The sequence below is a fragment of the Atractosteus spatula genome, chromosome 2 (assembly GCF_055471065.1).
Source record: "Atractosteus spatula isolate fAtrSpa1 chromosome 2, fAtrSpa1.hap1, whole genome shotgun sequence".
In the NCBI taxonomy this organism is placed as follows: domain Eukaryota; kingdom Metazoa; phylum Chordata; class Actinopteri; order Semionotiformes; family Lepisosteidae; genus Atractosteus; species Atractosteus spatula.
The window spans coordinates 13,283,091-13,305,514 of record NC_142707.1 but is presented as its reverse complement, the minus strand read 5'-3'; the positions used below and the strand labels follow the sequence as shown (position 1 = coordinate 13,305,514).

The 22,424-nt window shown below is 48.7% G+C and overlaps 1 protein-coding gene across 1 annotated transcript; it reads left to right on the top strand.

The window, feature by feature from the left end:
• The first annotated feature begins 1,253 nt into the window (after positions 1 to 1,253).
• On the top strand, positions 1,254 to 21,193 carry LOC148839308 (uncharacterized). The gene is made up of 7 exons (XM_088940110.1): positions 1,254 to 1,335; positions 12,425 to 13,044; positions 14,530 to 14,700; positions 15,370 to 15,550; positions 16,467 to 16,552; positions 17,604 to 17,713; positions 18,870 to 21,193. Exons 1-7 carry the CDS (start codon positions 1,254 to 1,256, stop codon positions 18,958 to 18,960), a joined length of 1,341 nt encoding a protein of 446 aa, XP_088796236.1. The 3' UTR covers positions 18,961 to 21,193.
• The last annotated feature ends 1,231 nt before the right edge of the window (positions 21,194 to 22,424 follow it).

The window sequence follows — 22,424 nt, the reverse complement described above, 5'->3', positions numbered from 1 at the left end:
GTGTTTTCCCTCAGACTGATCCCATCAGGCCCTGTATAATTGCCACACCCGAGCTTTCTGCTTTTGCTGCCTTTGTTTTCTCTCTCTATTGTTACATCAATGAGAGGAATTTGCTCCTTAAATGAGCAGGTTTGATTCTGTGATGAGACCCTCAGTCCAATAGGACTGAGGTTTATAGATAAGCCCTGAAAATTCATGATTGTCTCTAATGTACTTTGGAAGGCTAAGCCCTGTCATCTACAGATACTACTCAAAATTGTTTCAAATGATGCAGATGAAACAAATGTTATCTCTTAAACCTTGAGAAAACAAAAAGCGCAGTCTATTTCAGATCAGAAAGGATTATCTCTTTGTATTGTAACTGTAACTTAGTGCATTGGGAAATGTAGAGCAGTGAGGAGCTGAAAGGCCTGTTTTTTGTTTCATTTGAGACCAGTGTTTCTTCTCTTCTGCTTTTTCGTGCTGAAAGGAAAAATCAGAATGGCTCATTCGTGGTTTCCCAAAATGCACTTGGTTCAGGAGCCACAACATAGCCTCTTGCGTTCAGCAGCGGCTTAGTGCGCATTTGCTGGGCTGCATTCCAATTAATATAACCGTGAGCAGCCAGTAGGTATGTAAAATAGATCATATAGCATACGGTATATAAAATAAGTATTGTTCCTCGAAATGACGTTCGGGAACGAACGACTGTTCATCGTGCCAGAACGTCAATCAACAAAACTAGGTTTCATAGCTCTCGTGTCACGTGGTGTTTTCGAGTTTTTGGAAAGAAAACCGGGTATCTAAGTTAGTCCCGTGGTTGATAATTGGGCTCCTTGGATTTAGTAACCCCCCCAGTTCTCAGCTACCTCGTGCCTCCCAGACCACACCCCTTTTGACCCCCACAGTAGACGGGCTGTAAAATCGCCAGTGCTCGCCGCTCACTCCGTTACTAAGTGCGGTGAGAGGGATGAGACCAGCTGCGGTTTCCTGAAGAGTCAAACGGGATCTCTGCAGTTTGTAAAACCAGATGCGTGTTTGAAATTGGACATGAATCCCCCAATTTGGATTTTTATTTTAAATAAAACCACTAGCGGCGAGATAGAGTAAAAAACAAAAAGTTCAATCTTTAGAAAGCTTTGGTCACGCTGGTATCACAGTTTTGTTCGCATACGTAGTCTTGCTGTTACGAGTTTGAGTTTGTTTTTAAAGACGACCAACTTTTTTTTTTTTAAATCTTGCTTGTTTTTTTTCGGGAACTGTCACGCGATGTGATGCGAGACCTGCACAGTTTGCGGAAACCCACGATGCCGAGAAAACACGGCCGTCTGGCCATCTGGAAACAGCGAAGGCGAGGTAAGTGTGCTGTGCTGTCAGTACCTGTTTATTACACTGGTAATAACCTAAATGCTATAAACCTGCTTTTTACCATGGCCTCTTATTGGATTTAGTTTGGGTAGGTTGTAGGTTGTAGGTTGTAGGTTGTAAGTTGTAAGTTGTAAGTTGTAAGTTGTAAGTTGTAAGTTGCCCTGAAACCGGATTACTCGTGAAGAGGTGCAGTCAGCAGACCAGCATGTTTTCGGCTCCTTCAAAATGCGCATCTGCGCATCTTAGCAGTGGTGGTGTCTTGAATGCATCTTGAGATAGGGCTCTACGACTCCGTAATATACATTTAAATAGAATTGAAACTGATTCGAAAGGGAGATACTTCCAGACCTGTAGCTGAAGCACGCTGAAAACTCTGTGCATGCGGAGACAGCAGCGCCAGGCATTTTCTGCTTAAGTCATAAGAAATTCCCATCTTCCCATGCCGATTTCAGTCTTATCCTCGTTGTTGTATGAGAAAGCAGGCTCCCGTAGAACTGTTTAAGGCCGGCGGTGTTAATTTCTTAGCGTTTGGTTACCTTGTACATTAGTCCCTGTGGTTATAGGGCGATACAGAAGTAGAGGTTTGTACGTCTGCTTGACTGTGGTAAGCATCAGAGGCACATTTCGAAGGACCCAGGGGAACCAAGTCACTGTCGCACACAGAGAGCCCTGAAGCTCATTGATAAAGCACTGTACTCTGAAGCCTGTGCAGCTGTGAATCGGGTCCCCATATTATCTCATCTGTGTTGTTTTGGTTTGTTGTTTAAGGAATATTTGCTGTTCCTTAACAAGGAACGGTTTCAGGGAAAAGGGTTAATATAATACAGCGTGCGCAGGTAAGGGTGGCGTAATTACTGCAGAACCATAAGGATCTATCAGTGATCTAGGTTCTGATATAGCCGGTAAACTAGAAAAGTTTGCAGATGATCCCAAATTAGAAGGATTAGCAAACACCAGTAGAAGCAGCAAAGCGCAGAGATAAAATTCAAGTCCCTGCAAACTCTTAGGGACATAGTGGATGAATAAGTACACATTGGGAAACACTGAGCAAGAGGCTACTTATCAAGAATCTTGGATGTTTATGTTGATGCATCATTGACATCTTCTAGACAACGTTGTGAGGCAATAGAAAAGGCAAAGAAATGTTAAGTGTATACAAAAACAGAGATATTAAATAGATTGTGCTACAATTGTACAACATACTCGTAAGTCCTTGTTGGGACTATTGTGTACAGTTTGGGTTGCAAAGCTGTCAAAGATATTGCAACTCTGGAATTAGTCCAGAGAAGAACAATGAGATACATACTAAGAATTAAAGGAATGTCTTACACTGACAAGCTGAAGGAACTTGAACGGACTGGATTGTCATACAGGTGTTCAGGGTCCAACAAAGGCACTGACAGTGAACCCAGGAGACGTCTTCAGAATCAACAGTGGAACTTGAACCAGGTGATACAAGTGAGAATTAAGGAGGATCTGACCCAAATAACAATTTTGTGAAATGCATAACAGGATATAAGTGAAAGAAGAGCTTGCAGATTGTTTCAAAGAGCAGGCTGATCATCCCGGCTGGCAGGATAGCCCTCAGAAGCAGGCAGGCGTGTAGCGCAGGAGAGAACAGCTCGGAGGAGCCGGCAGGGTGAGGGAGGTCAAGGAGAGAGACGAGGGTCACTGGTCACCACAGGCTGAACTGGCTCAGGCCTGGTTCACCTGGAGTGCCCAGGGCAGCAGCGGTTAAACTCCAGTCTGTCTCTCCTTTCGTGAAAGCTGGATGAGATGGGACAGAGAGATAGACAGGGGACATGGTAACAGTGCCTTGAGGGAGATTGGAGGGAGACATTGCGGTTTCAGTGCAGCTGAGCTCAATGACATCAGTGATGTAATTGAAACGATCCTTAAACTGAACCACTGAAGTCCTTAATCAGACTTTTTGTTTAGCTGGGAAGCGCTTGGAGGTGTCAAGATAGCTCTAGAAACCCTGTCATATCTGGGAACATGCAGCTCTTTAGGGGCTGAAAACAGCTGAAGAGATCATTAATTGAGATCAATTAATGGTTCAGTTTATCCTGATAATCATCCAATTAGCAGAGCACAGTGGGGTGTTCATCAAGCGCCAGCACACAGTGGGGACACCCAGATTTGGAAATGAGCCAAGAGTAGGCTGTCCTCAGCAGTTTGAGAACACAGTGCTTATGTATCAGCAAGCATTAAGAGTCATTGTGTGTCCCCGGTGATATCAGCACCAGATCTCCCGGAAACAATCCAGCAGGTTACAGAGTGAGAATGCAGTGTTTTATTAACCACAAACAGCCCTGCTGGGCTTAATGGCAAACTGTGTTTACATAAACTCCTGACCTTCTCCTAGGCCAGAAGCTTCAATTCCTGCTGGCAGGGGAGAGACTCCTGGAGTCTGTGTTCAGAAAAAGAGAAGGATGAGGAAGAGAAAGAGTCTTTATGTGATGTAGCTGACCAATGTGCTCAATGATGTTTATACTGTAAATGTCAGTACCTGTTGTGTGGATTGTATGTGTTTGGCAACACTGAAATTCATTGATCTTGCCAGTAAAGATGACTGAATTTAAAAGGTGAAGGGAGCAGGCAGGACAGAGACGAGGAGATCTGGATCAGGGGTCCCCGACTGCTTCTCTCCAATCCAGTGGAGAGTGTTCTGGGTAACTATTCCATGGCCAAGTTCTAAAGGCTTGAGACAGTTTAATTCCAATCGGTTGCTTGTGATTGGGATTTTGACATCCCTCATTACAGAAATGTGGTTTTGAAGCATCAGCTGCCATGAATGACCACATGGTCTTGATGGCTGTAGCCCAGCCTCTTGTGATCTCTGAAGAGGAGCGGGGCTGGGCATGTTGGTGGGCCTTTAGGTGCAGGGTCACCTCTTGATGTTCAATCTCCAGGCCAGTCCCCTGTATGCAGATGAAGGAAGTGCCTTCTTTCAGTTGCTTAAATTGAGGTTAAATAATGGCTGCATGGTCATGAAAGATCCCAGGCCACAGTTTGATAGAGTGGGTGTGTTGGGGTTTTGATCCCTGTGTCCTGGCAAAAGCTTTGGATTTGTGTAATCTCATTTCCCCTTACTTCAATGGATGACGCAGTTTCTCACTCTTCCTCCTGATCTGCTGTGCTGTGGAGCTGCTGTGTCACCCAGCTGGGCTGTACCCTTTGTGGTCTGTGGAGTGGGTCATTCAGGGCAGTGATGTTATTTGAGGGCTTGCCTGCTCTATTGAGTGATTGGAAGCTATTCTAATTCTAGGTAGTGTGGGAATTGTGAGATTAGATTTATTTCGAGGAAGAATGTTTTATTCCCAAGTATTTCTTACAGTGCTACAGAAAATGCTTCTGCCTCTGCTGGCAGTGGGAGCACAGTCTGTCCTCTCTTGGTATCCAGGTCTGTCTGTGTCCAGTTTCTATGGCCAGGCTGTGGTCACTGAGCCTGTCCTCTCTGGGTATCCAGGTCTGCCTGTGTCCAGTTTCTATGGCCAGGCTGTGGACACTGAGCCTGTCCTCTCTGGGTATCCAGGTCTGCCTGTGTCCAGTTTCTATGGCCAGGCTGTGGTCACTGAGCCTGTCCTCTCTGGGTATCCAGGTCTGTCTGGTCCAGTTCCTATGGCCATGCTGTGGTCACTGAAGCCGAACTTCATCAGGGTTGTCTTCTCTCGCCCAGGGCAGCTACTCCGCTAGTGTGCAGAACCTGGAAGCAATCTTGTTGTGTGTGTGTGGAGCGTGTCTCCCGGTGGTGGTTTAGCTGTGATTTGAAATCCGTTGCACCCCTTCCTCCCTTACCCCCGCCCCCAAAAAAAAACAGGCCCAGCCACAAAAGGGCTGTTTTAGTGTTCCTCCTGTGGTTTAGAACAAAGTTAATCCCCCCAGGGTGTGCAGGCCCATTGACTTTCCCGGCAGTGTGAAGGCTGGGGCATTCAGAACCGTTGGCGTGTGCCCTGTAGCTTGGGCCCGGGGGCGAGATAACGCCAGCCAACGCCCCCCCCACCCGCGCACCCCCTCGTGAGGCTGTTTCTCCGCGGCCGCTGGGGTGCGAACGGGGAGGGCGTGGCTGATGGATCGCTGAGGAGGCTGCCATTGTTTCAGCCCTGCGGTGTGTTGAGGCGCGCGAGTGGAAAGTGGAGCCAGGCTGTGGGATCAGTCCACGTGCTTCGGAGACGCAGCTTCCGCACAGCGGCGGGTGAAATAACCCGCGATCGCAGATCCCCGCAAAGTGGCTGGACACGGGTTCAGACATTCGTAAGAAGCTTAAAGACTCCGGGCAAGATTACAGGGAAAACGCAAAAGAAAAAGGTTGGGGAGGATTGTCTTAATTCTCCAGAGCCGTCGCTGTAAAAATAAGAAGCACTTCTGTACGCCTGGGAATAGTCCCGTGTCACTTGGCTCAGCCTGATCCTCTTTCCTATCGCTCGTTTGTCTTCTTACACGTGTCCTGTAACGCCCATCCACACCTTTAGCCTGTGCCAACGCCGTTTTTTGTGTCCTGAGTTACACATGGAGGGCATGTGGAGAAGTAAAGAGGGATACGAGGACGTTTGTGAAACGTGAGAGGTGGGCTGTTAATTGATACTGGTAGCTAATTGATCTGAGGATCTCGTCCAGCTGCTTCTGAAAAAAGCCGGGTTAGCAGCTTCAGTAGCCCAGCTGGGTTGTTCCATTCTCCTTCAACCATTAATAATAATAATTGCTTACACTTATATAGCGCTTTTCTGGACACTCCACTCAAAGTGCTTTACAGGTAATGGGGACTCCCCTCCACCCCTATCAATGTGCAGCCCCACCTAGATGATGCTCCAGTCTGCTCACCACACACCAGCTCTCAGTGGGGAGGAGAGCAGAGTGATGAAGCCAGTTCAGAGATGGGGATTATTAGGAGGCCGTGATTGGTGAAGGCCAGGGGGAAATTTGGCCAGGACACCGGGGCAACACTCCTACTCTTTCCAAGAAACACCCTCGAATTTTTAATCACAAAAGAGAGTCAGGACCTCGGTTTTATGTCTCATCTGAAGGACGGTGCCTGTTTACAGTATAGTGTCCCCATCACTATACTGGGGCATTAGGACCAACATGGACCACAGGGTGAGCGCCCCCTGCTGGCCCCACTAACACCTCTTCCAGCACAGAAGTAAAGGCTCTTCTAAAGAAGAAGGTTTTGAGTCTGGATTTGAAGGAGTTTAGAGAAGGTGACATTGTGAATAGCCAAATTAGTATGTCCTGTTCACTCGCTTCCGTGTGTCCTGTCACTATACTGGGGCATTTGGACCCACACAGACCTCAGGGTGAGCGCCCCCTACTGGCCCCAGGTACTGACCAGGCTCACATCTGCTTAGCTTCAGTGGGTTGTCAGTTGTGAGCTGCAGGGTGATATGGCCCTTGGTGTAAAGACGTCCTTTTCTCAGTTATAATGCAGCTCTCATTATACTTGTCCACCCTGGTTCAAGATCTGCTGCTGACCCTAGTCTAGGAAATAGGTGAGAGATACAGATTATATTTGTTACAGAACATGGAAAAGAGCACGCCTGGCACGGGGCTGGAGATTAGGCTCCCAATGCACAGCAGTCTGATCCATTCCGGATTTTGCCAGCTGCTGACCGTGACATTCCTGTTCAATGCGTGTCTGGTTTTCTATGCTGATCTCTAATGGCTAGGGTTTTGCCATTTGTTTTTATGCTTGGACCTTTCAGCCCATGAGTTAGCGTTTTTCCGAAATGTGAAAAACGGGAGGGGGAGCAGGGTTCTGCCCTGGAGTAACAAACCTTTCCAAGTCTTTGTTCATTGTTAATGTGAGAGCCAGGACAACAGTTCCACTCAGCTGTGTAGGTAAACATTTTTAACTTAATCTTTAATCTTTTAACTTTTGAGAACAAAGACTCAAAAGAGTGTTTTAAGCGGGGGTGGGGGGTTGTTCTCCATTTGTTTTAGAATTCGAGGTATTTAAACCTGCAAATGTACCATAAACCAACACCCACCATTGAAAGGCAATAATTTTTATGTGGTTTAGCTTGGATCTTTTTCTGTGTCGTTTGTCTTTCCTGCCTATTAAATATGTTTATCCCATTTTGTTCATTTCCTATGGAAGACTTTTACTTTGCTGAATCTAAAATCCACAGAGGATTTTAGATTCTAGTTTTAGGAGGCCAGAAGGAACTTATCTGGGAGTTCTGAGAACAGGTATTGTTCTCAGGTGTGCTAACAGAGGCTCAGTGATGACTTTGGAAGCAGGTGTGAACTCTCATGCTGGGAAGACTCCCTAACCACAATGGACACCATCAGTGGCGTCGTTAGCAGCTGGTTTTTCTGCACGGCAGGGGTCAGTGCCTGTTTTTTTTTCCTACATTAGCACTACATCAGAGCTGCAGTGATGCACATCTAGCTTGTTAGCTTGCAATTTGATCTGAGGATCGCATGCGGCCGTTTATGAAATGAGCCCAGAGCATTGTCTTCAACAGCATAGCTTGGGTAACTTGTTCCACACTCCCACATCCATTTGTGTAAAGAAGTGCCTCTTGTTTCTCGGTTTTAATTGCACTTCCATGCGGTTTCCTCTTGTGCCCTCTGGTTTGTTTTTCACTCTTCTGAAGAACTCCTCTGCTTTTAGGTATTTTGAATACTAGTAGTAGGCCCCTAGTTTTCTATGTTCAAGTCTAAAATGCTTCAGCTCCTTCAGCCTGTCAGTGTAGGGTGTGTCCATAAGCCCATAATGCTTCTAGTTGCTGTTCTTCACTGGACTGATTGCGAGCAGCAGTATCTTTTCAGTTCCATGGTGATCCAGATTCAGATTAAATTTTGCATTAATAGTGGAGGTGAGTTTTAGGTGAAATTGACACACTGTAACGCTGCTACAGCCTGGCTGAAGGGTGGGGAATTTACAGTGTGAGAGTTTATTAAGATGAGTATATCATAGACCCACACAACGCTCTCTCGCCCATCACCACCTCATCCAGAGGCAGATTTTAACACCCCTCCGACCCCCTGGTGCCTGTCCGGTCCCCCCGTTCGTAGCGAGCAGATCTACAGGTGTGCCTCGAGCCCAGCAGCGGGGAGCGTCGTGAAGCGGACATATAGCTTGTGGTGCGTGGCGCGTGCGAGAGCCTCAGCGGACTTGTGGAGGAATGCAGGAATTCAGAAAGGGGAGGACGACGCCGTGCAGTTGGCGGGGACATCCCCCAGCTGGCTTCAAGGTGCCCCCAGGGGTTAAAGGCAAGAGAAGAAAAGCTCCATTGATTGATGCGATGCAGGTTACCTGTCTTCCTGGAATGCGAGCTATGCCTGTACCTTTCCTTATCTCTCCCCTGGAATGTACCGTGTGACGACTGAGGCATTGCAGAGCATTGCAGAGCGCTGGAGTCACTTGGGAGGAGTGAGACAGCCTCTTCTCTGGCAGCACGGCCTTGGAGCTGGGGGCTGCGGGTTCAAATCCTGGAGGGGCACTGCTGTTATGCCTTTCGTTTGGATTGCCTTTGGAAAACAAAATACCCAGCTCTATGAAGTTTTAATGTATGATGTATATACAGTAGAAAATGATACAGGCAGGCTGTGTAAAGTACGTTCTTGGCTTGCTCGCGTGTACAGCAGCAGTGCCTGTCTTCTGCTTTCCTCTGTTCGAGAAGAAAACTTCCTCCAGACTGCAGCCCTGACCGTGAAGCCTGGAGGGGTCTCTGGTCTTCGGTCTCAGCTGTACCTAGAGCTCACTTCCCATCCTAACTGGGATGCAGTCAGTTACTTCCAGCTTTGGTCCTGGAGGGGGTCAGTCCTACTGGTAAGAGGTGCGGTCAGGCATAGACTAATGATGCACAAACTCCAGGGGCACACCTGGCCTAACTGTGGACGTCTGAGGAAAGGGTCACTATAAATCTTCCGCATCACTTACATCGTGAGCTTTAAAGACTGTGAAATTCTGACATACTCATACTTAAACCAGTCAGGTTAATTAAGGTGCTAAATCTGTAAGCTCATGTTTTCATAACGTGGTAATGTTCTTACAAGCATTGCTTGGGAATCAATATCCCAAATATTTATTTTCACCTTTGCTTAAGGTATTCACTCTTGATAACTTCTCACATTTCTCAGTGCAAGAAGTTTTTGAATATTATCCAAAGATAATTTTTACTTTTAAATGCAAAATTAATTTTTTTATCTTTCTGTACGTTTTTAAAAGCTGTAGTAGCTGCAGTTTCACATTGCATATGAAGATAGAAGGATTACATAGCAAATCATACAGTATAAGGAAGATTATAAAGTTGAGAGTGCATTTCCAAAAACACATACAGCACGTGTCTTCTCTAATAGTTTAGGTTTGTATCCTTTTCTGTATATGTTAATATCTATTCAGGGTTTCAGCAAGTCTGCTATCCTCTTCTTACAGGCAGAAACCATACTATTATATACAGCAGCCATTGTCTCCTTATGGGCAAAACCTGTACTGTTGTTTAACTGCTAACTGCAGGTTCTGGCCATGTAGCTGCTAGTCTCTTCTTAAAACAGTGCAGGTCCTGGCCATGTAGCTGCTAGTCTCTTCTTATAACAGTGCAGGCTCTGGCCATGTAGCTGCTAGTCTCTTCTTATAACAGTGCAGGTTTTGGCCATGTAGCTGCTAGTCTCTTCTTATAACAGTGCAGGTCCTGGCCATGTAGTTACTAGTCTCTTCTTATAACAGTGCAGGTTCAGGTTCAGGTCATGTAGCTGCTAGTCTCTTCTTATAACACTGCAGGTCCTGGCCATGTAGCTGCTAGTCTCTTCTTATAACAGTGCAGGCTCTGTTCATGTAGCTGCTAGTCTCTTCTTATAACAGTGCAGGTTCTGGCCATGTAGCTGCTAGTCTCTTCTTATAACACTGCAGGTCCTGGCCATGTAGCTGCTAGTCTCTTCTTATAACAGTGCAGGTCCTGGCCATGTAGCTGCTAGTCTCTTCTTATAACAGTGCAGGTTCAGGTTCCGGCCATGTAGCTGCTGTTCTCTTCTAATGGGCTGACCTTTGCTGTTGTGTAACAAGCCTCAGGCCACGTGAAGGAAAACAAAGACATTGTGCAGAATTAATTACAGGCAGGCTGTGGAAGATCACATTTTTTATAACTGGCACCATGAACAGGCAGGCAGTGTGTGCGACTGGATGGCGAGAGACATCTCTGGGCTCCTCTCCCAAGGGGTGTAGAGGGATCCCCCTCTTTTTTTAAGGGGGTGACTCAGGAGGCAGAGGTTTGAACCAGCCGGGCCAGTTTCTCGAACAGGGAATGTGGAAGTGCCTTTTCACTTCCTTCATCTTTAAAAGAAAATGCCTCTTAATAAGAAACCGGAACAGATCGGTCTGAACAATGTCGCCCTGCAGTTTTGTGCCTGCAGGCATCACACTTTCTTACAGGTCTCATGGCTGCTCTGTGTCTGTTTAGGCTTAATCCGGGATATTTCCATTTGTGCCTTTAGCTTTCACACCCTGAGCCGTTTTTTTTTCATGCCCGTCTCTGGAGCCCTATAAACTAGCGCAGTGTTGCTCCGAGTCGACCTTGAATGCAGGCTGTTCTACAAGGCACCCAACTCAGTCTTTCAGTAAGGCAGGGTTTCTAAAGCTGGCTCCCTTCTGGTCCCATCCGTTTCGGGACTTCAGTGTAGCTCACCCAGGCTGTTAACCAGACGAGCTACTACTACTAATAATAATAATTATAATTGCTTACACTTATATAGCGCTTTTCTGGACACTCCACTCAAAGTGCTTTACAGGTAATGGGGACTCCCCTCCACCACCACCAATGTGCAGCATCCACCTGGTTGCACTGAAGAGCTGGCACTGGAGTGGAGTGGACAGGGCCACTGTTTTTTCAGACCCTGTGGGAATGTGATGTGGAAACTGAATGGGGGGAATAGAAGAACTTGATCACTGAAACCTGCTCTTGGGAATTCAGCCACCAGGGAGGCAGGGTCTTCCTCTTTTCATTCCACTGCTCATCTGAACTATTTGGCCAAGCCAGGTCACATTTCCTGGCCTGATAGTTAACTGATTTAGTGGCCTCAATTAAAAACCTCCTTTATATAGCTTGCCTTCAAGGACTGAAGTTATTTTTTGCTGCCGTACAGTCGGCTATAACAGGTGTTCAGTTTCTGGTCCTGGAAGAGGGGGTAGCAGTAGTGAGGAACCTCTAAGACCCCTATTGTGAAGCGCCCTTGTTCCATTTGAGGTTTTAGGAGCTACGGGTCTGTATGTAATCCATCACCAGTTTGCAGGTATTTCAGTCTTGTTATGCAGTGTCTGAGATTTACCCTGATGGACACTTCATCAACACAGTTGGTGAAACCAGAAATGGGTCAACTGGCTGTGCAATGGGAGTCATGTTGCTACAGCAAATAAAGAGGAGTAAACAGCTGGGAAGCCACTGGGGGAAAATGAAGGTGGCATACTGTATATTGAGAGAAACATGAAACCGGAACAAGATGGCTCCAGCTGTCTTCTGTCTTCTGTCTTTGTGAAGACAGATAGGGAACCGTGTCTAGCTTTCTGATGTGAGAATTTTACCGGATAAGAATGAAGCGACAAGCTGTACAACTAACATATCAACCAGTGCACAGTTTCCACAAGGCCTGTTTGAGCACATTGAGGTCGGTGATTGGCATCGGCGCCCCATCTTTCAGTTGTTCCTACAAGCGCGTGCAGGTCCGAGACGGGCACGCCAAGGGCAGCGGGCAGCGGCCGGAGCAGGAAAGCAGTGTGGCAGTTCGCTCGCACACAAAAGAGAAAATGGAAATGCTCAGCACGTGAGCTGCTCTTGAGAAGCCAGCGGGGGTGTTGGGGCTGAGTCACAGGCAGGAATGCGGTGCTGTCCTGAGGAGGGGGGAGGGCAGGAGGAGGAATTTGGATGTGGAGGGAGTGAAGTCATTCCAGCTCTGCTGCTTGTGACGGAGTCTTGAAGGTGGGGGGTGGGGCTGAGGAGTGTTTTAAAAGCCGCCCTGTCTTGACTCACCGCAGAAGGCTGCCTGCCTGCACCTTGTGCTCCTTCACCTCTGCTACTGCCCTAACTCCATGTACTCTCCCTCTCTCTCTCTCTCTCTCTCTCTCTCTCTCGTACCCTTGCAGAGAGCCAGGCTGTGGAAAATGAGGTGGTCCTCACCAAGATGAACCTGTATCGGAATTTTGACACGCTGATGGAGATGTGGGAGAGCCGCCCCCCCCTGGACAGGAAGGAAGGGGGGGTCCCGTCGGCGGTGGGCGGCGGCAGGGCTGCGGGAGTGCTGTCCAAGTCCGAGTCGGAGGATTCGGGGGTGGAGATGGCGAGCGCCGAGACCACGCCCTCCACCCCCCGCGGATCGGAGTGCAGCTTCTCCTTGACAGGCTCCACCGACCCCACGGACACAGAGAAAGAGGGGTCGCCCTCCCCCTCCCCACTCCCCCACTCTCCCCAGCACCCCCACCCCGCGCTCTCCTCCTCTGCCTCCCGGCGCCGCCCCCCCGCAGACTCGGACGAAGACCCGGAGGACGTTTTCGCCCCCGCCCTCTCCAGAGTGGAGCAGGCGCTGCGCAGGACGGACTGGCGCGGCCGGAAGGGCCCGCGCGCGAGGCTGTCGCCGGTGCCCTCGCTGCGGGAGGCGGAGGCCGCGGGGGAGACCGCCGACGCCCAGCCGTGCCCCCTCAGCGGGCGTCTCTCCCAGAGCTGTGTGGGGCTGGAGTACCTGGATGCCTGCTGGAGAGGGGAAGTGGTGAGCCAGGCTTTCCTTCCCTGCTCGTTTTCCAATCGCTCGCCCGCTCGCTCACTGTCTGTTCCCGACTGCCCATGCTCCCTGCGCACCTCCGCTGGTCTGTGGCGATGCTGGGACTGTGGAGCTGGGGGGCCATGGGACCAGGGGGCCGGGGGACTGGGAGACTAGGAGACTAGGAGACTGTGGAGCTGTGGAGCTGTGGAGCTGTGGAGCTGTGGAGCTGTGGAGCTGTGGAGCTGTGGGACTGGGAGACTGTGGAGCTGTGGAGCTGTGGAGCTGTGGGACCGGGGGTCTGGGGGTCTGGGGGTCTGGGAGACTAGGAGACTAGGAGACTAGGAGACTGTGGAGCTGTGGAGCTGTGGAGCTGTGGAGCTGTGGAGCTGTGGAGACTGTGGAGACTGTGGAGACTGTGGAGCTGTGGAGCTGTGGAGCTGTGGGACTAGGAGACTAGGAGACTGTGGAGCTGTGGGACCGGGGGTCTGGGGGTCTGGGGGTCTGGGGGACTAGGAGACTAGGAGACTAGGAGACTGTGGAGCTGGGGGACCGGGGGACCGGGGGACTGTGGGACTGGGGGGCTGTGGGGCTGGTGAGCTCACATCGGCTCTAGAGTTCTCCTGGGCAGGCTGCCACGCTACCCCACAATTCTGGCAAACCTAATGCCTCTGAACCGTTTGGGTTGGACATGTTTGTCTGCATCTCCCTTCTAAATTTCCCTCTGAAAGATTCTTGAAGAACAGTCTAGAATTTTTCTTGGTCGCTTGAAACTGGACCCCAGGACTGTGGAAGTGTTTGTTCTGACAACTGTCAGAATTGCAGCCCTGAAACAAATTACTAGAGACTTGTAGCCAGATCAGAAATGTTACAGGAGAAAATTACCTTTAGAATTGGAAATCAACTACATGTGTTTGCAAAGAAGGTTAAAATGGGAAAGACGTAGGACCTCTGTCTTGGTAATGGTGGAGAAAGAATGGAGCAGACTAGTGTTATAAAAATCCTGATACATGTGAAAAGGGGGATAATGTTATATATAAACATTATTCCAATAAAATCTAAACTTCCTTCTAAATAACCTCAGACAATCCTACAATGCATGCCATACTACCAAGCTTTTCATTATTTCCCTGTAAAAACAGGGTTTGAGTCGAATCAAACCTTCAGCCAGGGTCAGGGGTTAATGGGTGATCCGGGGTCAGGGGTTAATGGGTGATCCGGGGTCAGGGGTTAATGGGTGATCCAGGATCAGGGGTTATGGGGTGAGCCAGGGTCTGGGGTAATGGAGTGATCTCAGATTCCCTTTCCAGTCTCTCCTCTGGTTTCCAGGCTCCCAGAAGACACTCCTGCAGTTTAGTCATGTCGCAGCATCAAACAAACCCCAAATAACACAAAAGCAAACCTGTCTAAAGGCTGTATGACATTACCTGAGGGAATGTAAGCGCTGATTGATTGCTAAGGCTCTTCTCTGGTTCCCCTGTGTGCTTGGAGCAGGTGGACAGCGGGGTGGCGACGGAGGCGGCTTTGCAAGGCTCGGGACTGGGCTACCTGGAGCAGGTGTGCCGCATGTTGGAGGAGATGGCCAAGCTGCAGAAGACCAGCCAGGTCCTGCAGAGGGAGAGGAAGAGAGTGGAGAGCGAGCTGCGGGCTCAGGGTAGCCAGGAGGTGAGAGAGTGGGGGGCAGTCAGTGGGCAGGTCGTGCTTACAGAATGCACCTCTGACTGGTCTCTGTCTGTACCATACAAAGGGCAAAGACCGTGCTAAGACGTATTGTTAAAAGCATAGAACCCACATTCGGGAATGTCACGTTAACATTGGATAATATACTAGTTAGGCCTCATTTCGATATTATTATGCACAATTTTGGTCGCCAAGTTATAAAAAACATTGTATCTCTGGCATCATTCCAGGGGAGAGCAACCGGATACATTCCAGTTCAAGGAATGTCCTAAAACGGACAGGTTAAAAGAAGTGCAGTTTTTTGTTCTTGAAGATTGTGAGGACTTGATGCAAAGTATTCAAAATCCTCAAAGGCACTGACAGCATTAGCCCGTCTGATTTCTTCATAACAGACAGTGAAACACAAACCAGAGAACAAAAGTGGAGACCTATTTGTGGAAGTGCATTTAAAAGTGAGAATAGGAAGTATTTCTTCACCCAGAGGGTGGTAGGAGTGTGTAACAAGCTCCCCAGCCACATGGTTCAAGCTGAAAGCTCTGTCAGGCCGGATGAGGTCCTTTGAGCAGTTAGTTGCTAGCTACCAAGCGGGCTGGAAAGACCGAATGTCCTCTTCTCGTTTCTTACAGTTCCTGTGTTCTTCTGTTCGTTTCGCAGGAAGGTTTATGCAGTGATGATGCTTGTGGCACAGCGGAGGACTGTCGGGAGACTCTGAAGACCGATCCCCGGAAACGAGGGTCCAGCGAATCTTCGAGAGAGGAGCCCTTTGTGCCCACGCACTTCAGACAGCGGTCCGTCTCGGAATCGCAGAAATTCCTCCAGAACAGGAAACCCCTGGGTGAGACCGCATGTCGCGCACATTGATCGCTTTTTAAATGAGCAGGCCTTTGATTAACACCTGTTTGTCAGGATAAGAGAGGATACTTAACTAGCTGGTTAATTCTGCCTGGTTAATTGTGTCAGTTGAAATATAAAAGATTGTCTGGTCAGGTAGTTTTAGGTGGCAAGTAATTGAACATATTCCCACTTCCCTCAATCTAATGGGACAAACGTCATATCCCACATGAATGTTGCAGTCAGCTTTCAGAACAGCGTACTTTTTAAACCGTGAAGGTATGGTTTGCGTTACAGTGACACTGAAGAAAATCACATGGCAGTCCGTGATGTTTGGCCACTGTTGTTAAGAATTCGGGACAGACGGCTTGCCAGTAAAGTCACTGGAGCCTGGCTCCTGTCACTAGACATCAGGAGCCACGATGACCCAAGCAGTAGTGCAGAATTGGTCTAAATACCACCAGGGCAGCACTGGGATGACTCCTGAGACTTTGCAGATGTGCAGTGATGTCAGTGTGGGACACGTTGATCCTCCAACTGCTGTCGACTCTCCTGTCGGGCACTGTGGAGATCATAGCTTGTCCAACAAAGGAGTGGCTGTGTAGGTGGGCGTGTCAGGGGCCATGCGTCCATGTGCCTCATTCACTTCAGTTAGAGCAGCAAAGGTGCTGAATATCTATATCTGATTGGCTGCAGTCGTGAAGACCAGGGGAAAATCCCCACTTCTAAATTGGCATCAAAGATATTTCAGCTACTCTCCCCGCGTGAGTGTTTACCTTATAAGACAGAGTTAGGTTCTACTGAATCAACGATTAGCCCAGCGAAGTGAATCAAGAGCTGAAGCTGGAATGCAGTGCAGATGTAACCCTGCTGAGGAGGAAGGAGTGCAGTACTGACCTTGTTGTGTTTTTATCCGACAGACCAATGTGATCTCCCGCTGCAGTATTTCCACAGCACTGGGAACCTGCTGGAAATCAAGGACACTCTGCCTGAAATCCCTGCCAAGGTCAGAGCAGTGCCACACCCTGATCATTCACACACAGTTACCGAGAAGGCCATCAGACGTCAGGTTTATCAGTATGGGCCTGTTGAACGAACTCTACTCTGATCAAATATCAGGCACTGAGATGTTTTCCCTTTCAGGCATTGGTGTAACAAACTGGGTGACATCAGGGGGGCAGAGTGGAGCTGAAACAGACACTAGGTGTCTGCAGCACGTGTTCACAGCCCCAACATTTCGGCAGAGTAGAAGTGTGTTAGAGCACAGCTACTATGATCACATGTTCAGAACAGGAGCATGAGACTGCGCAAATGAGAGGAAGATTCAGCCCATCTCTCCCATTTGGCAGTTAGAAGTTAATTTATCGAAGAAGGGTATCGACCTCAACAAAATGGTTGGGTGACTTTTTTTGTAAACCATTGCCTTTGGGTACCAAGCAAACCCACTACAAGTGGTAGTGCTACAGACATCCAGTCTTGGTATAGATACAAAAGGCCCCGGAGCTGGTGACACTTGAAAAGGTCAAATTCCAAATGCAGTGGAATTCTCATTTCCCTGTTCCCAGGAACACAGGCTCGCGGATACAGTCACGCACGTTTGCCAGTGCCTTGGGGTCAGGTGTTTTTTCAAGCCTTGTTGCTGAATAATGTAATGTTTAAAAGGGCCCTGAAAGGTCACGGGCTGTTCAGAAGTGACAGTTCTGAAATGAAATGAAAAATGAAATTTCGGGCAGAGTGCTGGCTCTGTGGCTAAGGATCTGCGCCTGTGGCTGGAAGGTGGCCGGTTCGTATCCCCTTGGCCGGCAGAGGAATCCTACTCCGTTGGGCCCCTGAGCAAAGGCCCTTAACCCCAGCTGCTCCAGGGGGCCGTATAAATGGCTGACCCTGCGCTCTGACCCCAAGCTTCTCTCTCCCTGTCTGTGTGTCTCAGGGAGAGCAAGCTGGGGTATGAGAAAAGACAAGTTCCTAATGCAAGAAATTGTGTAGGGCCAATAAAGTGATCTTAAGCAATAAATAATTCAATGAAGGGGGTGTGACGGGGCGTCTGTGTCTCTCAGCAGACGGAGAGGAAGCAGTTGGGCAAAGTGAAGGAGCTGGTCTCCCGGCTGAAGAGGAAGTCTCTGAAGCAGCGGGGCAGCCTGTACAGCTCGGCCGCCAACCTGAGCAGGTGGGATTGCGATTCCTTTAATCCAGCGGAGCCCAGCTCCGGTCCTCAAGGGCTGCTGTCCGGCAGGTGCGACAGCAGGTCTCTGTGACTCTCCAGCTTCTCGAGAACAAGGAAGGGTCCGGTTAAACAAATGAGTTCAGTCAGGAAACTAATAAGAGCTCAGCAGGAAATAAAACCAGGAACCTTCTGGCCCTCCAGGGCTGGAGTGGTGCCCCATGGATTTAATCCTGTAAGAATCCGGCCGCATCCTTCAAATCCGGATGAAAAATTAGATTAAGAAACGGTATGAACGGTTGAACGGTATTACACTGGAGATTGGTCTCAGCTTGGATTACACACATCAAATTACCCTGAAATCTTTTACACGATCTCGCTTGTTATCTGTTGATACTGCAGTCTTTCTCCTTTCAGTATCTCTGATGACAAGTGTTAAAACCCTGTCTTCTGTGTGCCTCTGGGGCAGCCAGCTGGAGCCAGATCAACCAGAGCGCTTCAGTGAACGTGGGTTTCTCAAACGGCTTGACTGGTGGCTTACACCGTTGCCAATTTCAACACGAAAACAGGCCATCTGAGCAGCAAGTGTTTCTGAATGGAAGATGCTGCTTAGTCATCACTTGGCATGATTAAAATGCGTTGCTATATGGGGAAAAAAAAGATGGCATCTTGAATGCTCCATCATTTCTTAATTTTATCATCCTTATATTGCAAATTGTCCTGTTAGTTCATGCATTTTCCTTAAATGCACAGACTGCAAGACTTCAGCAATGAGCAACAGCTGCTCTGTCTGTCTGATCTCTGGTTGACAATAGGAAAATGAATCAAAAATGTCATTCTACTTAATTTTCACACGGAATTAGTTTCCGTTGAGAGGAATTGCGCAAAGCCTATTGGGTTCCTGTCTCGAAAGTGTCAGGTTGATCTGGGGCAAAGCTGCCAAGCCTACATGCAGCGCACACCACAGAATTGCCAAAACAATAGACTTTAATGAGTAAAGAGGCCTTTTAAAAATATCAGCTTATTTGACGGAGAGAGGGCGGATGGCACCATCTCAGAACTGAGTCTTCCAGGCCTGTTCACAGTCACTGCGATTAACCTTTTTCAGTTCTGTAGGGCTCTCGGCTATTAATTTCTTTTTCTGCGGTTGTCTGATTCTTAGGAAAGACGCCCCGGATCCCACAGAGACGGGCTCCAAGCGGCGGTTAAGTACGTTCTTCAAGAAGAGGGAGAAAAACTTGACCATACACTAGGCCCGTACCCTTCCGGAACATTCCAGAGCGGGGCCGGACAAGCCTCTGTCTCCACGTCCCATCTCTCCCTTCCTTTCCTGTTCCTGTGCGTTGTCCAGGAGCCCCCGACCTATATACACACGGCGGTGACCTACGCGATATGGTCAAACCACACGCCTGAGACTGACGACGCCTCTGATCTGGACTGCTTGCCTGAGCCTGTGTCTGTGCCCTTTCTCCCTGGAGAGCTGTCCTCTGCTTCCTCTCCGCACTGTCCTCGTGAGGGGCCGGAGGCCTGGGGAAGACGGACTGCGTTACTGGCCCGTCCCAGGATCCTCTCTGCTGGAGCAGCCTTGCTGAGAGGTGGGGGTGGGGTGGTGCCCCTTCAGGGGGCGAATAAACACAGCTGTCGAGCCGTTGGGCTTGTAGGTTTATACGAGCGTTCTAGTTGTTGGGTGACGTGTCGAAGTGTCTGTACCTCAGACTACGGCAGAAATAATTCAGGACACTTTTGCCTGTTTGAACGAACCAAACTCATCCTGGATGTGCCTGCCAGCTGCATCCTTGTTCTGAGGGAGCAGGAATAGAGGTGAGGGAGTATCTGGCGAGGAATCCCATAGACTCTGAAATCCACTGCTGTCTGGAGCCTAACCATTTCCTCTTGGATATACGGTCTCCTGCTTGTGCTCCCAGTTTTTTGGGGAAAAACCTTGGAAGCAAAGAGCAAGCGTTTCCCTTTTAAGCAGTTTCAGGGGAAAAAATCTGGCCTTCAAAACAGATATTCCTAAACCTCTCACCTCTTCCAGGTTCTATCTAACTGTCCGATTAACTTAGAGACGGTATCTTTTTTTTTAAATCAGTTTTGTCATTTTCTGAGAATTACTATAGAGACACTATTTTCAGTGAAGTGATTTAACCAAACATCAAGAAAGAGTGACTATCGGGATGGGATTAAATCCAAAACGTCCTGCCCACAAATGGCCTTACAAGTGTGCCTGTGGGTGGTTTCGTAAAAGGTGTCGATAAAGAAAAGCTTTAGATTTTAATTTGGGATTGGTGGGCAGGGTAAAGTCTTGATTTAATCTGGTTTCCAGGATTATCCAGGACTGTTTCTGTATTTCTAGAAAGGACTGGACTATTTTTCTAATTCTTCGTATTAAAGCTGTCTGGTGTAATGAAGGACAAAAATAGACTTGTTTGCCAAAAAGGCAGCTCATTTTCAAATGGCAGGCCAGGGGGAGAGGGCATGACCGGGCGAGACACAGGGACAGTGAACAATGCCCGGGATCTCTGGGGAAAAGGCTCTGGCCATGCTCTCTGTTGCTGTGCTGCTGCTCCCTCAGGCACAGTGACTGTCTTTACCTTCGGATCCCCAGTCGTTCTTCAGGCCTGCGGGATCTGGCTGCTGCCCATTGTGAAACAGCGGAGAGCGCAGTTTGGCCCGTCTCCGGCTTGGGCTCGGGAGGAATCAGGGCAGGTCTGAGCCGGCTGGGCTGGGCTGTACCAGTGCACCTCTCTCCCAGGAAGACAAGTGCGCTGGCATGCTGTCAAATCCTGTCCCTGGAGGGCTGGGAAAGATCCCAGATCCACACGGCTTCCACCTTCTTGCCAGCAGCTGTTGGATTAGTCGGGATGAGTTTTAGGATTCTCCAGACCAGGGTCTGAAATCCCTCGTTTCTGCATTAACCACTGTACTTTGTGAATTTCTTAATAACTCTGAGGACACAAGAAAAGTGTCATTGCACAGGTTTGATCCTTTTCTGTTTTCAGGCTGCGAGCCCTTGTTGAAGCAGGGAATGTATTTTATGTAGACACTCTTATGCAGATCTTCTTAAAATAGGGTGACAGGTTGGAAATGTTCCACACCTCTTTGACCTTTGCACAGCTCACATGAAAACCTGGAGCGGATCGCATTGCAGTTCATTGGGAGTCTCTCGTGAGTTTCTCCTGGGTAGACTGTACTGCAGGTTGTACGTGCTGCCACCGTTGACTCTTCCTGAGGAACGATCACTGTGTTCATCCTGAACCAACTGTGGGTTTCTGTATTTGTGCTTCTGTATGAAAAGAGAAAAAATATGTTTTTGTCTTGATTTGTTTACTGAATTTTTGCAGACTCAGCTTGTTAAGTGTTGTGATATTTATGAAGAGGCAATTGATGCAGTATATTTTATGTACACTTCTCAACACCTGGCCTTATTCTGTGTGTATATAATGTCCTTGTCAGTATTACATGGCAATAAAGGTGTTATCCATTTCTCCAAAGTGTGAGGGATTTTCTTCTTGAAATACTGAAAGGTTCATGATGAGCTACTATTGTGATTTTATATTTTCCTAACCGTAAACATAAGCCTTCCCCTTGAGCATCGCAGTTAGGCACCTGCTTTTTTCAGTGCACCAGTACACAAAACGCTATAGAAATGAGTGGCCCCGCATGATTTATGAGACCAAACTACACAACACTGCTGTTTGAGACTGCTTGGCATCAAGACTGCTCCCTGCTGGGTGAAGATTCTGTACTCCCTACATGGTGTGTGTGCCCTTGTGTGTGTGTGTAGGGGGTAGTTTAATTGGTAACCTTGCTGAAGATGGCAGCCCAGATTCTGGGTCATGACCCTCCTCCTATGTGGGCACAATAGTGCCCTTTCAGAAGCTCTGGTCTGGAAGAGTATTAGGGCAGGTGGGCAGAATGATCTCTCCGAATGTGGGCATCCTGGCACATTCCACTGGGTTTACAGTTCACGCTTAGTGCTAGCAACGCCAGCTGGCACCGCTCCACAGCTGCTGCTCATGTCTGGCTAGAGCAGCTTGTTGGCAAATGACGTTTAGTTCAAGGAATGCATGCTACTCTTTTTTTTTTACTTTTGGCCCCCAGCGATTCAGTGAAAAATGAGGCTCTCGGCTCAGGGGACAGGGTGTGCTGGGGTATACGTGTCGGGTGTCTCCCTGATGGACTCTAGTTTTCCGGCCAGTTCAGGCCACTGTGTTGCGCTGTAGTTCTTGTGTTGGGACGCGGGGGGTGGGCAGGTCTGATCCTGGACAGCCAGTGTCTTTGCAGTTACTTGTAGGAGCTCCTCTCTCAGCCTACATCAGCTCTTCGTGGGCTCAGAGGGGGCCAGTTTAAGAGTACTCAGCTCTGAAGAGATTCGGGGAACGTGCAGACACGCCAGCCCTCCAGGAGCAGGATGGGACGTCCCGGTGTAACGACGCTGTGTATGAGACAGTCCGCTTTCTTTGTCCCTTTCCCCAGCGTGGTCGCGATTCGCTGCAATGCTGATTTCTAGAGTGTTTTCCATACCGCTGCTGAGAAATGACAGTTCTGAAATGAAATGAAAAATGAAATTTCGGGCAGAGTGCTGGCTCTGTGGCTAAGGATCTGTGCCTGTGGCTGGAAGGTGGCCGGTTCAAATCCCGCGGCCGGCAGAGGAATCCTACTCCGTTTGGCCGCTGAGCAAGGCCCTTAACCCCAGGTGCTCCAGGGGCGCTGT